Below are 15,120 nucleotides of genomic sequence, written 5' to 3'. Positions count from 1 at the left end.
CGGGTTGATTTCCAACAGTTTGATGTGTAGAATTCGGCTCACAGCTACTCTTTTAAGTAGCACACCTGATAGGAGGCATGCACTCAGCACGGTTGGAAGTGTGGCAATTCTAGATCTACTGATCCCGTTGAACTGATTGGTCCCTATTTTGATAATCGTCCACATGAAATACTGCTGTTACTTGTCAGTTCAAGTTCACCATGTGTTTTCACAACACAATCCAGGGTGGTGGCCACGGGCTCAGGGTTTCTTGGTGGATCAATCGATGGCAAATACCGCAACCCCATGATGGCTTCTGTCAACCATGAGTGAAAACCCACAAGTCTGTGAGCATCTTCATCATCGCATTGGTGTTCCAATCACTGCCATAAGATCGCGAGAGCAGCATCATTCAGAGTACGATAGTTACAGCATATCGATAAATACTGCTACATATACAACGTCAGCAATCAAAACTGAAATGCAAAGGGGATGTATGCGAAAGCACTAGAAGCAGAAACACAACCGGCCGCTTCTATGTTCTCCAGTGTTGATATGCCCAGCTGAGGATGGCTGTTGTGAATTAGGGTCAAAGTCTTCGTCACGTATCTAGTTATTGTCATTACTGGGAGCACCCGCTATAGCGATGCGTTGCAAGTTGATGCATGAGACTTAGGTGACAGTGATAAAAATGAACCGAACATACCGATTGACCCGGTGCGAGAGGAACATCGACAATAGATGGTTGTGTAGGGCCAGAATGAATGGGCCACCAAGATGATAGGTGGCGTAGGTGGGCTTTTAAAGGTGGGGGAAGGGTAGTTGACGGTGCTCGAGACTAAACAAATGTGAGCGGATAATTGTAATTACAGGACTGGACAGAGCCTCACATGCTCGGGAGGACCCATGTCTGAATGACCCTGAGTTGTAACCCGGGCCCCCGGGCCGAAGGAGAGATAGGTAGGGCCGATGTAGCAGGGAACTGCAGAGTGATAATCGAACCAACTGCGGAGGAAGCAGCGTAAACGACATACATCTAGGAGATCGCGAGGTTGATGACTCCGAACAGGAGGAACTGCGTTCAAGAAAGGAAGGAGTTTGCGGACATGGTGAAGGAACATGGATTGCTGCGGGTCTATTGTATACAATAACCTTTGAAGCCTGAGGAAGAAAGGTGTGGAAGGCGGCGTCACAGCAGGACGGCGGGTTGCGCCGGACTACGATGATTGATGTGAATTAATACAAAGTGAAAGGAACGTGATGCGTACCTCGAGTAAACGCTCGATCAATCTTCGAGAGACGGTTGGCTCACAGAATATGAATTCATGTGGGTAAATGCGTATTTGGGTGAGGGTGGAGTATACTTCTTGTGCAGGCCAGATGCTAGCAAGAACGCTGAGTGGAGTGTTGCATACATATATCTTATAATTAGCTTCGATGTGCCATGTCGTGTAAGCTAATTGGCGTGAGTCAGGTGAGAGGATAGCATTGATGTAGTAAATATCTTCATCACAGTCAAAGTATGCGATCCGCTGGCAGGACTCGAAGGCCCAGAACTTGATGGTGTGGTGACTGGTCCCAAGAAGCCCTAGTGAGCCTAAGTGAAGAGAGCACAATCAAATGAAAGTGCTAAACCAACGACACGGCGGTTGGTGTACGCTTTGAAGGGAACCCCAACAGTCTCCAGCGTCGACGTGTTGAACTCATAGCTAGATCTTGGCGAGGTCGTTAGCATCCGTGAAGCTGAAATTAATGTTCAATGCGGTCAACATGTTTTTGTTTTTTTTTTGTCCAGGGACCAGAACATTGGCAAATCTGACATTCGATGTCTGTGTTTCGACATCCCAGATCTCAAGGCAATTGCATGTCCCCAGCTCTGAGTTGACTGCGAGCTTCTTCGAGTTTGTCGAGAATCGAACTGCGCCTACCCGAGCAACACTGTTGAATGAACCAGCCACAAGTTTGCCAGTCTCCAAGCTCCATATCCGCGCTGTCTAATCCCATGACCCGCTCGCCAGCAGCGTGCTGTCCGCCGAGATATCGATGCAGGTGATCCCTTGCGAGTGACCTTGAAATTTTTTTATGATGCCGGTCTCAATCTTGCAGGCTTTGAGCTCCACGCAGCTGCCCACACCTCCTCAATCTCCTTACCCGTTTCCCCATCGCCGAGTGGTCTTATCCCGGGATCTCCTGGTTATTGGCTTGCCGTCTATAACATAGGAAATGGACGCAGTAAAGCCTGTGTGACCCTCCAAGGTCATCATTGGTGTCAGAGTCGTCTCGGTTGCCGCAGTTGGCAGGTTCAAGTTGTGATGACGTGGAAGCCATGGCGTGTGTCTTCTCCCGTGGTGGTTGAAGTCGCCTAAGACGAGCAAGGTGTTCTTGCAATGCGTTGTGTACGGCGAGCTCTCGTGTTCTGTAGGCCTGATACTGACAGTGATATTACAGATGCCCACCTTGTTCGAAGCCCCGCTGTCGCTACCTTGCCTACTCACGGTCTTCACTTTTTTCCATGACGCTCAAATGGCTCCGATCATGATGTTATTATAAGCAGCACAGCGAAGAAAACTGATTGAAATCAAGCATTCTCTTCTTACTATCGTCATCATGATGCATCCAACCACATTCAAAATCTTCACCTTATGTCCTCGGACCTCCCAGGAGGCTCGCCGACATCCTGCTTGGTTGCATAGGCTGCGTGCTGGGCCAGTGGCACGTCGAAGAAAATAACGCCAGCGTACGTTGTGCCGCGCCTTTCTACTACTACGATGTGACTGCATGGACTACTATATGCAAAACCTATTCGTAAAAAATTAAATGGCATGGTTCCCTATTCCAGACAGCTGATAAACGAGTGTAGTATCCTTATGGTATCGTCCCATTGGCAAGGCTCGGCGAGCATCGCCGGTCACGGGTCTCCTTATACCCTTTTAACGCATCATCTGCGTCCTGCAGAAGAGTCTTCAAAAGTGCTTGCTCACTGCCACTAAGCCCCGCCACATCAACATCTTCAGGGATACTCATCTCGCCCTCTTCTTTCTCAACCTCAGCTACTACGTGCTGCCTCCACTTCTGCCACACTGGCGTCTCGTTTGGCAAAAACTCCAGCAGAATTTTCATCGGCTCGATGCCTTCGAGAGGTCTGTCAAGACCTTCGCAAAGAACGAAGCATGCAAATGCAGCCATGCTGGTTCGAGTGCCAAGCTGATAACTGTGCATGGCTTCCGGGTCAAGTTTGATACTGTCGCAAAACAGTTTCCGTTGTATTTTCTCTTTCTCCAGGGACGCGAGGAAGGAATTGTACGCCCAAGATGCGACAATTGAGGTCAGGAACATGACCTGACCAAACAGCGATCCTTGGGGAATGAGGAGGAGCTGCAGTAGAAATTGCACTTTGAGGAGCAGCGAGCAAAGCCCAACAGCTCGGTATTCTGGGTTTCCCTTAAGCTCCAGTGAAAATTTCCCCTTCGTGATCGCATTCACATTCTTCTCCATTCCCTTCAAGATGATGACCCCATTATGCGTCAAGAGCATCCCGTCTCCTGGAGGGGAGCCCTGCGCTGGCTTCGTGACCGTATCAATCTTGAGGTCTCCGGAGCCAATGACGAAACATGTGACACCGTTGGCGATGATCCCGAGGAGGATCATCGCAGAGCAGTACCAGTCGGCGACTAAGGCGGAAAGGATGCATGCGGTGAGGCTGACGAGGATGGGGAAACTGGCGAGGACGGCGTGGTGGATGCTCATGGTTTGGACATGAAGGGTCTCATAAGTGATTTCAGGGACCGTGACGACAGAGACTCGTGAAACTGATGTCTCTCTGGTGTGAGGAAGTGGGTGTGGTTTTAAATCATTCGTCTCCTGCGTTAGGAGATACGCAAGATGACCAGTCTGCTGTATGACAGTTCCCGAGCGTGGCGCGACATATTTTGGGCCAGTCTTCACGTCCAGCTTGAATGCAACGGCTGGATCATCGTTGGGCCCAGGAAAAAGGCCATCCCATAATCTTGAACTGGATATCCTGCCGAACTCCTTGGCTATATTATAACTGCCGGGAGAGTTGTACCAACCGAGCCATCTCCGCCCCCTGTACAAATGTACAGTGGTCATGGCAGCGATAGCTTCCTCGGCACCAAAGAAACCGGCGACGCCAGAAGCGTCAAGCGTGAAATTTGTAGTGTGTACAATTGGCCGGATGAGTGGAGGCATTTCAAACGAGTCAGGAATTTTGAGCTTGTCATCGGGTTGCCCGTCACTAAATAGGAGGAAGTGCATGCTCAGACGCCTCGAGCACAATGTATGACACACTGCTTCTGGAGGCCGGAGTATATCTCACACCGGCAGTGAGAAACCACGACTTCCTCTGACATCGCGAGCGGTTCGGGGTGGTGAACACTGGACCACAGTCAATCTCTCTGAACCCTAACCAATTCCTGTGGCACCAGCGTCAGAGACCCATCCTGTAGAACTCGTTAAAAAACCCACGATCTCATTAATGACATATCACATCGCGAAAAGCACGCGATTACGAGACCACAATGGCTGAGCGTTCTGAACCCTGATTGATCACCTCCCTGCGGTGTGGAAGGTCGCCTCAGTGTAATCTGCGCCGGCGTTAAAATACCATCCTGTAGGTAGAAGTATAATGGAACATACTTGGCTTCTTCTTTGCAACGGGTCGAGGGACAGCACTGGCTCAAGAAGCTCCGGTTCACTCGGCGCCATGAATATCCGAGCCGTACTTCCGAGTCAAACGAAGTATAGCCAGGCATAATTCTTGCACGTTGCTTGCACTGTGCGATACGATGAATAGCCCTACCTGTTCAGTGATTGTGTACCATATTTATCCTGCAATAATGTAACATCCTCAGTGAATTGAAGTCAGGCAGCCACAATATTGCACGAACTTGTGCCATTTGATACAGTCACCTACCGGAAACCAATGTAACGAAATTTCAATTGACCGCCCAGACCGCGGCTCATATACAGATGTCCTAGTAAACCGTAACGAGTGGTATTTGCACGTGAAGCTTAAGTTGATGAGTCGATGAGGCTCCAGCGCTCCTGTCAGTGAATTCATGAGTCCTTGACATTGTAGCCGTGGAAACTATAGAAGGATGTAATTCTGAGATGGTAGTGTAATAGTTCCGCAAGTGGTAGGCATGACTCGTTCAGATGGAACATCAGATTTTGCACCAACTACCTCTCGATCCTTCGGCAAGTTGCAAACCTGTGCATGTGAATTCAAATCTCCGCTTTCCTTTATAAAGTCAAGCATCACAGTGCAACGGCCGGCATCAGAATTATACTGATGTTGGTGATTGTCTACTATACGTTGTAATATATGTCCTTCTCACGTTCCCACCAGTTCAAGCCTTTACTAATGTGATTGCACTGTGACGCTTGCCTGATTGAGTTGTGGTGGAGTTTGAAATTCGAAAAACACAGCGAAGTACTTCGCGCACGCCGCAAGCTACAACCCAAGGGTTTCAATAACTTCAGTGGTGTGTATAGATACTTGCGTATACACGCTCTTACTCACCCTTCGGGTTTAGCAAAACGGCTATCAAACGGAACGGCATGCTGTTATCACAGTTCAAACTTTAAGCGGCACAAGTATCATGATGTACAGCGTTCCTCGAGGTGCTTGAAATTTGCCTTCTGAAGAACCGAAGCTATACGAAGGAGGAACCGTCTTCTTTTAGTCAGGACGCCCGGCAAGGTGCAGCCTCATTTCGTGAAGTCTTCTGCTCGGTCGACGGTCGTAGAACAATCGTGGAATTATGAATTTAGAAATCTTGATTACTACATAGGAATCAGCTAGCTCAAGGTGTGATTTTTTCGAAGTGGTTCAGAGCGTGGTAACAAATTTGTGTACAGGAACTTCATCCCAGGCCCATGCAAAGGCGCGATTCCTTCAGCCCCTTCGGTGTAAAGAATACTGGTGAGTTGTCGATGCATATCTTAGACCGTCTGATTCTGACGGAAGGTTGCGTAATTATGTAAGGTACAAGTCACTGGTGGACAAGATACTACTTCGTTACATTGTTTGAATTTTCCATGCCGCCGACCAACCCAAGCCGACGCTGCTCTGCCGTGGCCAGATCGTATGCAGTGCGAGCGTCCCCCAGGAGTTTATCGACAAGGTCCTTTGTCATCCTTCTTGAACATCGCTTCATCCTCGGCGCTCACCTGGAGCAAACCGTAGCAAGCTTCTTGGTTGCGATCGCGCTCGCTTATTACGCCCAAGACCTTTTGTTTCCATGTAATCCACACCTGTGTATCATTCGGAATGAAATGTTGGATGATGGCTGCTGGTTTGAAACTCTCCCATTCATCTGCATCATTCCCACGAGGCTAGAGCATCAGGCAGGCGAATACAGCAGCAGTTGTTCTCGTGCCTAGGCTGTACGTCTGCATATGCTGCTCATCCAACTCGAGTACATCTAGGAGCAACTTCTGTTGAATGTACTCCTTATTGATCGAGGACAAGTACAAGTTGTACGCCCAGGAAGCCACGAAGGAAGACAGGAACATGATGTGGCCGAAGAATGTCCCCTGGGGGATCAAGAGCACTTGACCGAGTAGTTGTATGACGAGCAGGAGCGAACATAATCCAATAGCAGCATACTCGTCTCTGACCGGTACGTCGCACTGCGTTGGTCTGTAGTCTGGGGGGCCATCTCGAGGACCTGCTTCCGCATCGCTTTTGCGATTCGAGCTGGTCGACTCCATCCCGTCTCCGAGAACGGATCGTTTCCTCTTTTCCTTACTGCTCCTCTGCCTAACCCAGGGTTCATATTCGAGAAAGAATTTGCCCCTAGTGATGGTGGCGATGTTTGCCTCTATACCAAGGAGGATGACGATGTCATCACCGTCCATTAACATCCCGTCTCCGGGCGGAGCTGTTGGTGCTGGCTCCACGCCTTCCAGCTTTAAACATGCGGACCCTATGACAAAGGTAGCCAGGCCACTTGATATGATTCCCAGAAGAATCATAGAATAACAGAACCAGTCGTATGTCCATCCGCAAAGCGCACATGTGATGAAGCTGATGGCCATTGGGAGGATTGCAACGTGCGCGTGACGCCCGCTGTGAGGTGGGATCGTGTGAACTGGCGGATTCCCTTCCACAGATGGATCGCGTTGTGTCTGGATAATAGTCACTTTACACCGTTTCGTGACTCTTCCATCCATCTGCACTCCTAGCTCCTCCTTACATTTCTGCGTTATCAAATATGCAAGGTGGCTGGTCTGCTCCGGGAAGGATCCAGATCTAGAGGCGACGTATTTGGGGCTCTGCTTGCCATCAAGCTGGAAGAATTTTGCGGGATTTTCATTGGACCCAGGGAAGAGGCCGTCCCAGAAAGGGGAATTTGCGAGTTTTCCAAAATCCCTGCCGACGTTCCAGCCGCCGGGGGAGTTGTACCATCCCAGCCATTTTCTGTACCTGTAGAGACGAATGGTCTGCATCGCAGAGATACCTTATTCGTCGCCGAAGAACCCTGCGACGCCGGATACGTCGAGGTCAAAAGAGCCGGTATGGATGTTAAAGGGAGGCTGGTGGTGCATAATACGTTGCCGCTTGATGTGTAGAATTCCACTCACAGCTGCTCTTGTAAGTAGCGCACCCGATGCGAGGCGTGCACTCAGCACAAATCTTGCTTTCATCATTGCCGCTGGTCAAGAAGCTGCTGCCTCCTTTGTTCACGGAAGCGTAGCAACGCTAAGCCCAAAGATATCCAGTACATGTCCACGATGTTGGACCCCCGTGGAATACCCTCCATCTGCCAAAACCCCTCCGCCTTCACAATTTGTGGTAATATCCCGGTAATCCGTTGATCTCCTTGACTTGATTTGTCCCCTATTTCAATAATGATCCACATGGATATGTTGCTGTTAGCTGTCGGTCGACCTTTTTCCGATATGAGCTCGATATGATTGCTTGAATATTTGTCCTTCATGAACGGAAGCCGGGCGCTAGTTTGTATCGAGGTCACCATGTGTTAAATTATAACTATACGATCTAGGGTGGCATCGTGCTCGGTCGTCTTGCTGTGCGAATCGATGGAAAATAGTATGGCAACTCGGTAACCCTATGATAGCTTTTGTGAACAGGTGGTATGTTACAACAAGTATTAAACACCACAGTGCGGTTGATGTACTTGTTTCTCTGTTGACGAAGAAATGTGACCATTGTCTTTGATCTTATGTACGTGCTCCTGATAACCTCTATACGCATTTTGGGCATCCTGAAGCAATGACTTCAGAAGGACCCTTTCATCTTTGAACCCTCGTAGATCATCGGGGCTAAGCTTGAACGATTTTTCTTCGTCGTTATTTTCTAGTTCCTTCGTCACTTTGTCTCTCCATGTATTCCATACTCTCGTGTCGTTCGAGATGAAACATTCCAAGACCTTCTTTGGCTTGAAGTCAACAGATGGCTTTTGGACGCCATCGCTGAGAACTAAACATACAAAAACTGCTTGAGCAGCTCTGCTTTTGAGCCCAAATTTCGACATTCGTGGATCATGAAGCGCTTTCCACAGGATATCGACTTGTATTTTCTCCTGCTCTAGTGATGACAGAAATGAGTTATATGCCCATGAGGCTGCAAGTGATGAGATGAACATGATCTGTCCGAATGTCGTTGCTAGAGGAATGAAAAGGAGTTGGAGAAGGAATTGCGCGAGGAGGAGAAGCGAGCAGAGTCCAATTCGTCTGAATTCCGGGCCGCCATCCATCCTCAGGACAAATGTGCCTTTCGTTATTGGATTGATGTCTTTCTCTGCACCTCTGACGATTACCACGTCGTTTCGCGTCAGAAGTATCCCATCTGCAAGCGGGGTGCCCGGAGCAGCTTCCTTGACGGAAGCAAATTCGAGTCGGGCAGAGCCGATGACAAAGCACGATGTGCCGCTTGACATCACTCCTAGCAGGATGAGGGCAAATGCTAGCCAATCTCCTGAAGCTGCGGACAGAGCGCTCGTCGCAAGACTGATGACGATCGGGATAGCGGCCAAGAGAGCATGATGGATGCTCATCATCGGCGCCTGATCCGAGTGCTTTAGCATCACGTCTTCGACATCGACGATGGTGACGGACAGAGGTGTGGTCTCCCTCCCTTCCACTTCTACCACCTCCTCAACTTCTTTGGCCTTCTGTACCACGAGGTACGCCAGATGACCGGTGGACATATCTGTGCCCGAAAAAACACCCCAATAACGAGGGCCAGGTTTCCCATCTAGTCCAAATGCCTCAGCTGGTGTGAGATTTGGACCAGGGAATAGACCATCCCAAAATCTTGAGTTAGCGAGCTGCCCGAATTTTTGGCGACAGTATAGCTTCCTGGTGAATTATACCAGCCTAGCCAGCGCCTCCCGCGGTAGAGATGGACAGTAGCCATCGCTGAGATCGCTTCATCCCCACCGAAGAATCCAGCGACGCCCGATGTATCGAGATTGAAATGCGTTGGCACATTCAAGGTGGGCATGGTATTTATAAGTTGCTGAAAAACCTCATACGAACGCAGTACTCCTCTAGGCGCTAACTTGGTGGGAATTTTCCATTCTACTACTAAATCAAATGACGAATGCATATTGATGCTAATCTGTAAATGCATATTGACTACCACGAATTCTAGTGTCGACACAACTGTCCAGTAAGCATTTTCGAATCCTTGTTGCACTTGTCGCATAAAACCATAAAACCATCTCCAAGAATAATCCTCGCCTTAACGATCAGCTGTGGGCAGTGGCGCGTACGCGGGCTGGTTGAACGCCGACCCTCTTGTCGAGGGACTCCTCGTAGGACTTAAAAGCCTTTCACTGGAGCCATGACGTTGAGACAGGGTGCCGAAGGGGGAAACAGAATCGGATGATTTCTTCAAGAACTTCTCGTTGTAACCCCTGATGGCCTCCTTCGCGTCATCCAGGAGTTGTTTGAGTAGCGACTTTTCCTCTTCGGTGAACCCTGCATCATTGCAACTTTCCAGTGGCTTCAGTTCCATGCCCACACCCTCCGCATTAATATACCCTCCTACGTGCTCTCTCCACCGATTCCATACCGCAGTTTTATTCGGCAGAAAACAGTTCAGGAGCTTGATCGGGGAAGGCGGTCGTAAGACAAGCGTGGCGAATACCGCAGCCGTTGTCCTTGTGCCTAGCTCAAACCTCGACATGGACCCCACATCCACATTCAGCGTCTTGAACAGTAGCTCCTGTTGGATCTTTTCCTTGTCAAGGGACGACAAGTACAGGTTGTAGACCCAGGAGATTACGAATGACGAGAGAAACATGAGCTGGCCGAACAGCGTTCCTTGGGGGATTAGAAGCAATTGCAGCAATGATTGCATGCCGAGCAGAAGGGCGCCAAAATCCAATGCCCCTGTACTCTTCGATCTCAGGCGTTTCCTCAACCATTTTGGCGCCCCTTCTCTTCCGGCGCCTGCTCTAGATCCGGGGTTGCACCAGAAGGCTCCCTCGGCAGCCCAGGGCTTCTCTTCTTCATCCACACTCTCGGGAGATATTCCAGGTAAACCCTCCCTTTTGTGATCCCGTTTACGTCTTCTTCTGCTCCCTTTAAGATGACGATGTGGTTTGAACTGTCATCGACCAACATCCCGTCCCCAGGAGGGGCGTTATCCGCTGGCTTGACCCCCTCAAGGACTACAGATGCTGAGCCAACAACAAGACATGTCAAACCGTTGGAAATGATACCCAGGAGAATCATCGCGAAGCAGTACCAGTCATGGTCATACCCACACATTGCGCATGCAGCTAAGCTTGCTGAGATGGGTATACTGGCCCACCATTTTTTATGATCTAAGACGTCAACGATCATGGTTGGAGTTTCCTTCGACTCTGGGGTACGAGTCTTAGACAGCGGGTTCGTGGCTTCGACGACCGTCAAGGTTACTGGTTTCGACTTTCGGCCTTGAACTCTTATTAAGGGTAGAACCTCCTTGCTCTTCTGTGACACAAGATACGCAACGTGAGTCGTCTTCTCGATGATGGTGCCGGACTGGGAAGCAATGTACTTGGGACCCAATTGGCTGTCTAGCCCAAAAACTTTTTCTGGCTCTTCGTTGGGCCCGGGGAAAAGCGCGTTCCAGAAACGAGAGTTTGCAATGGGGCCTAAGCACTTGGCAACGGCGAAACTGCCGGGAGCGTTGTACCACCCGGACCACCTCCTAGCCTTGTATAGGTGGATAGTCGTTAGGGCTTGGACGGCTTCATCACCACCGAAGAATCCTGCAACGCCAGACACATCCAAGGTGAAATTTGTTGAAGTGACTGAAATTGGGTGTCGGGACATAGTTGGTATGTGGTTACACTGTCGCTCGGCTCACTGGATTTCCTTGCTTATATCTAGCTTCTTCCTAGTGAACGCATTTCTATCTGGGCATTCTGATTCATGCTGTCCACGCCCCGTGTTTCTCGGATAGGGTGGCTAGGAAGCTCGGAATTCGAGGCCCACAACACAGGTTCCCTTAGCATTCATTCTATCGAGAATCTTCGAAATTAAGCATCTGGCATGCCGTCTGATGAGAGTCAAATACGATCATAGAGATGTTCTACGCGATAAGTACACACATACTCACACATCCTTTGCCTGGCCTTTCGGGGTGTACAAGGAACGTAATTCATCGCACCGCTCCCGACAGGCCTCAAACGCATGCTGGGCATCCTCTAGGAAAGTGTCTAGCAATCTGCATTCCTCTTGGCACAAACCCTCCTTCTCCTCCGCTGTTGCCTGAAAATTTTTGTTCGGAGAAGCCGATTTCAATTGCCCCGCAACCTTGGCTCTCCAGATACTCCAAACCCTCGTCTTGTTCGGCACGAACAACGATAACATACGCTCCGCGTCAAAGTCTTCGTTTGTTCTCTACTCCATCGCTGAGAATAGAGCAGGCGAAAACAGCCTGGCTCCTCCTACTTGGGAGGTCATATCTCTTTATCGCAGGTTTCATCAACCCTCAGCGCCTTGCACAATAGATCTCCTTGTATCTTCTCGCTCTCCAAGGAAGAAAGGAACGAGTTGTAGATCCAAGACGCTGCAAGCGAGGAAAGAAACATCACTTGACCAAAGAGTGTCGTCTGAGGGATTAAGAGTAGCTGTAACATGAACTGTGCTAGCAGAAGGAGCGAGCACAGTCCAACGCTCCGGTACTCTCGGTGGCCACGCATGGCGAGAATGAAGCTTCCCTTGGTTATCACATTCACGTCTTTCTCTGGCCCTTTCAGGACGACAACATCGCGTGGGGTCAGAAGTAATCCATCCCCTGGAGGCACTCCTGGGGTGACGTTTTTGGGTGACCGGAGATGGAGTTTCGCAGTGCCAATCACGAAGCAAGTGATGCCACTTGAAACGATTCCAAGAAGGATGAGGCTGAAGGCAAGCCAGTCCCCAACGACTGCGCATGTGAAGCATGTCGCGAAGCTTATGGTTATGGGTATGGCGGCTAGCAGTGCGTGATTGACGTGCATCATCCCCACTTGGTCCTTGTACGTGACGTCTCCAACGCCAATAACAGTCACCGCTGCAGGTAATGTCTCCGCGCCGGGTCTGCCCTCGACTTCTTCGCCTATCAATTCCTTGCTTCTCTGGATTGTGAGGTATGCAAGGTGCCCCGTGGCCATGTCTGTGCCAGACACTGAAGCGACATACCGCGGCCCAGGCTTTCCATCCAGTCCAAATGCTGCAGCTGGTTCGGGATTTGGACCTGGAAACAGTCCGTCCCAGAGTCGGGAGTTGGCTAACTGGCCGTATTTTTTAGCGACCGTGTAGCTTCCTGGAGAGTTGTACCAGCCCAGCCATCTTCGGCCGCGGTATAGATGCACCGTAGCCATTGCTGAGAGTGTTTCATCGCCACCGAAAAAGCCAGCCACGCCGGCCGAATCAAGTTTGAAGGATGATTGATTGATTGCGATCTGCGGGTACATCTTCAGCAGGTGTCGTGAATTCCATTCACTTTGCGCAAGTCTTCAAATACCGAGATGGGCGCCTGAACCAATTGTTCCTTGTTCCTCCGTTCATTGCGTAACTTACTAATATCAAGGGTTGGGGGTCCTGAGAGAACTTTTTCAAACTGGCTGCCGACCTACAGACCTCGAGGCAACCTCGAGGCAGCCTAAGTTACCAAATCGATCTACTTACTTTGTATCAATCTGGCTCCACGAGCACAGCAAAGTTCTAAGATAAGTTCAATCACCACCGTAACACCACACAATTCCATCTTGCGAGCACTGCAAATCTGATATCCTTGGCCCATGGGGCCCAGAACACAATATCAAAGTGTGATTCATCCAGATGTTTAAAAGATTTCTATGCACCATCAATCGCACAGAAACCTGATAGAACGCGAGGTCTGGAGGAAACAATGAACCAGTGCGCCCACAGGATGTCATTAGACAACAAATTTCTGGAACACGCTGATACTCGCCAAACCTGGCTAGTCGTCGCAATCTGTCAAGCTTTGTATTGAATCGGTAGAACTTGTATACGTATGGTGACTCGTCGACAACTTCCAAAGCTCATTTGTCAAATCCCACCCCCAAATAGGCCAATAACAGCCACGGGAGGAGGACCGCCTTCCCGGAGCTTTGTTTGCCCACAATAAGCAAATACGTATTTTGAGGGATGCCATGTCACTGTAGGTGACGGCGCCAATGCAGGAACGCGATGTAACGGGGCACCCGTCTCTGTTGCACACTGTTGAATACATTATGTTAGAGGTAGATACATTATTAGAAGCGAGTCCTTACTATGTCGATGTAGGGTCCTGTATTAGCAATAGCGAGATACTCCCCATCGTACGAAAAGCTCAAGGCATTGATCGCATTTCTGAAGGAATCAAGTGAGTGGATGGATTGCTGTGCTTTGATTCACTCACTCGCAAGTGGAGATTGTCCGAGCACATATCCATTCGCTCAGATCGAACATGTTAACAATGGAGTCATAACCTCCAGACGCAAGATACCTAGAGACGAGGTTAATGCATGTTGATTAAGCATAAAATAACTAATACGTACCTCCCTCGGGGATCGAGTGCTACTGCAACACAGCCTCCGACATGAGCGGCAGGGCTCTCTCGAAGGGTCAGCGTTGGATAGTCCATGACCCGAACGCTATGCTCAGAATGATGTGTCAGGATTATACCATCACCGACATGATTGAACATGGCGGTGGAGGCGACAATGCTCTGTCGAAAAATGTCGGTAATTCGTAACATGATGGAGACGATGAACAAACTCCGTCCTTATCTGAGAGATGCCACTGCTCTTTTGCTACATCACCATCTTTCCCATATGTCAAGAAAAAGAGCTGGTGCCCAGCTGAAGTAAATATCAAAGCCCTGCCATCCGGAGAGTAATTCGTTTGCACGGGTGAGATTTTCAGAATTATTTGCTGCGTGTGCCGACTTTCTTGAATTCTGTAAGGGTTACTCACAATACGCACAAAACATACAAAACTTACGTCGTGCATCCCAGAATACAATCCTTCTGTCCTTCTGACTCGACGTGCAAAATAACTCTGGATGAGTGGGATTCCATGATATATAGTCAACGTCGTCCGAGTGACCGCCAGAAAAGTGGGTTGCAGCTCTTGATTCCATCTGAAATTTGGTTTTGGAGATTAACTCGGACAAAATGCCATACATAGTACGTACACTAGTTTCCGGAGTCCAGATGCGAGTGATTTTGTCGATACCAACGCCAGCTAGACGCTTCCCATCGCAACTCCACGCTACATGAGTGATAGCTTGAGGCGACGGTATACGTAGATCACGCGGCTTATGCGCAGGAAAGTTTTGTGCCTGATTCGGTGGAATGCATTAACGTGCGAGGTTCTTTGGGATATGCGAGTCCTCTACACCCACATGCAAACCGCGTGCGGCGAATGTTGTATGGAGAGGGGGGGAGGGTGGCCGCTGAAGAGGCGTTACCTCTTCTTCCTCCTTGCTGTTTACTTGACTTGACATTGATGTGATTGAGGTAGTGGTTTCACTCAGACAATCGAGACACTCGCTGGCAGACGATGTTTGTGATTGTTAGGATCGAAAGCCTATAGCAAACAACCACAAACTTATCCTGAGAGCTTGCCCGAGAGTTGAGATCTGCGTCGACTCTTCACCTTCAA

The 15,120-nt window shown here is 49.4% G+C and overlaps 8 protein-coding genes across 8 annotated transcripts; 1 reads left to right on the top strand and 7 right to left on the bottom strand.

The window, feature by feature from the left end:
- Positions 1 to 328: 328 nt before the first annotated feature.
- EDB91DRAFT_1295020 (uncharacterized protein) lies at positions 329 to 1,714 on the bottom strand (the record flags this gene model as incomplete). Its single annotated transcript, XM_041324903.1, has 5 exons — positions 329 to 617; positions 686 to 817; positions 870 to 1,196; positions 1,248 to 1,567; positions 1,615 to 1,714. The coding sequence occupies 5 exons, from the start codon at positions 1,712 to 1,714 to the stop codon at positions 450 to 452; spliced, it is 1,047 nt and encodes a 348-aa protein (XP_041175326.1). The 3' UTR covers positions 329 to 449.
- Positions 1,248 to 2,383, top strand: EDB91DRAFT_551328 (uncharacterized protein). Its single transcript, XM_041327681.1, has one exon. The coding sequence runs from the start codon at positions 1,732 to 1,734 to the stop codon at positions 1,975 to 1,977; it is 246 nt and encodes an 81-aa protein (XP_041175325.1). The 5' UTR covers positions 1,248 to 1,731; the 3' UTR covers positions 1,978 to 2,383.
- Positions 2,384 to 2,410: 27 nt separating this feature from the next.
- EDB91DRAFT_551300 (uncharacterized protein) lies at positions 2,411 to 4,528 on the bottom strand. Its single transcript, XM_041327680.1, has 2 exons — positions 4,465 to 4,528; positions 2,411 to 4,412 (listed from the first exon to the last, which is right to left on the bottom strand). Exon 2 carries the CDS (start codon positions 4,252 to 4,254, stop codon positions 2,845 to 2,847), a length of 1,410 nt encoding a protein of 469 aa, XP_041175324.1. The 5' UTR covers positions 4,255 to 4,412; positions 4,465 to 4,528; the 3' UTR covers positions 2,411 to 2,844.
- A 1,586-nt stretch (positions 4,529 to 6,114) lies between these two features.
- Positions 6,115 to 7,452, bottom strand: EDB91DRAFT_1250339 (uncharacterized protein; the record flags this gene model as incomplete). The annotated part of the gene is made up of 2 exons (XM_041323214.1): positions 6,115 to 6,336; positions 6,361 to 7,452. 2 exons carry the CDS (start codon positions 7,450 to 7,452, stop codon positions 6,115 to 6,117), a joined length of 1,314 nt encoding a protein of 437 aa, XP_041175323.1.
- Positions 7,453 to 8,117: 665 nt separating this feature from the next.
- EDB91DRAFT_1250338 (uncharacterized protein) lies at positions 8,118 to 9,472 on the bottom strand (the record flags this gene model as incomplete). The annotated part of the gene is made up of 2 exons (XM_041323213.1): positions 8,118 to 9,296; positions 9,377 to 9,472. 2 exons carry the CDS (start codon positions 9,470 to 9,472, stop codon positions 8,118 to 8,120), a joined length of 1,275 nt encoding a protein of 424 aa, XP_041175322.1.
- Positions 9,473 to 9,743: 271 nt separating this feature from the next.
- On the bottom strand, positions 9,744 to 11,107 carry EDB91DRAFT_1143913 (uncharacterized protein; the record flags this gene model as incomplete). The annotated part of the gene is made up of 2 exons (XM_041319118.1): positions 10,398 to 11,107; positions 9,744 to 10,365 (listed from the first exon to the last, which is right to left on the bottom strand). Coding segments are annotated over exons 1-2 (1,046 nt in total), but the record flags the coding sequence as incomplete, so codon positions are not given.
- Positions 11,108 to 11,483: 376 nt separating this feature from the next.
- On the bottom strand, positions 11,484 to 13,026 carry EDB91DRAFT_551230 (uncharacterized protein). Its single transcript, XM_041327679.1, has one exon. It carries the CDS (start codon positions 12,921 to 12,923, stop codon positions 11,925 to 11,927), a length of 999 nt encoding a protein of 332 aa, XP_041175320.1. The 5' UTR covers positions 12,924 to 13,026; the 3' UTR covers positions 11,484 to 11,924.
- Positions 13,027 to 13,438: 412 nt separating this feature from the next.
- On the bottom strand, positions 13,439 to 14,962 carry EDB91DRAFT_1225067 (WD40-repeat-containing domain protein; the record flags this gene model as incomplete). The annotated part of the gene is made up of 8 exons (XM_041320961.1): positions 13,439 to 13,692; positions 13,746 to 13,824; positions 13,874 to 13,960; positions 14,013 to 14,182; positions 14,233 to 14,405; positions 14,458 to 14,596; positions 14,651 to 14,797; positions 14,861 to 14,962. 8 exons carry the CDS (start codon positions 14,960 to 14,962, stop codon positions 13,522 to 13,524), a joined length of 1,068 nt encoding a protein of 355 aa, XP_041175319.1. The 3' UTR covers positions 13,439 to 13,521.
- Between the last annotated feature and the right edge of the window lie 158 nt (positions 14,963 to 15,120).

The sequence above is a fragment of the Suillus paluster genome (genome assembly GCF_016628075.1).
Source record: "Suillus paluster strain FC165 chromosome Unknown EDB91scaffold_42, whole genome shotgun sequence".
Taxonomy (NCBI): Eukaryota; Fungi; Basidiomycota; class Agaricomycetes; order Boletales; family Suillaceae; genus Suillus; species Suillus paluster.
Note: the sequence above shows the minus strand (reverse complement) of the source record. Positions and strands in the feature narration are given on the sequence as shown.

Coding starts and splice junctions, on each gene's coding strand:
- EDB91DRAFT_551328 (XM_041327681.1), top strand. CDS start 1,732: ATGTTCAATGCGGTCAACATGTTTTTGTTTTTTTTTTGTCCAGGGACC.
- EDB91DRAFT_551300 (XM_041327680.1), bottom strand. CDS start 4,254: ATGCACTTCCTCCTATTTAGTGACGGGCAACCCGATGACAAGCTCAAA.
- EDB91DRAFT_551230 (XM_041327679.1), bottom strand. CDS start 12,923: ATGTACCCGCAGATCGCAATCAATCAATCATCCTTCAAACTTGATTCG.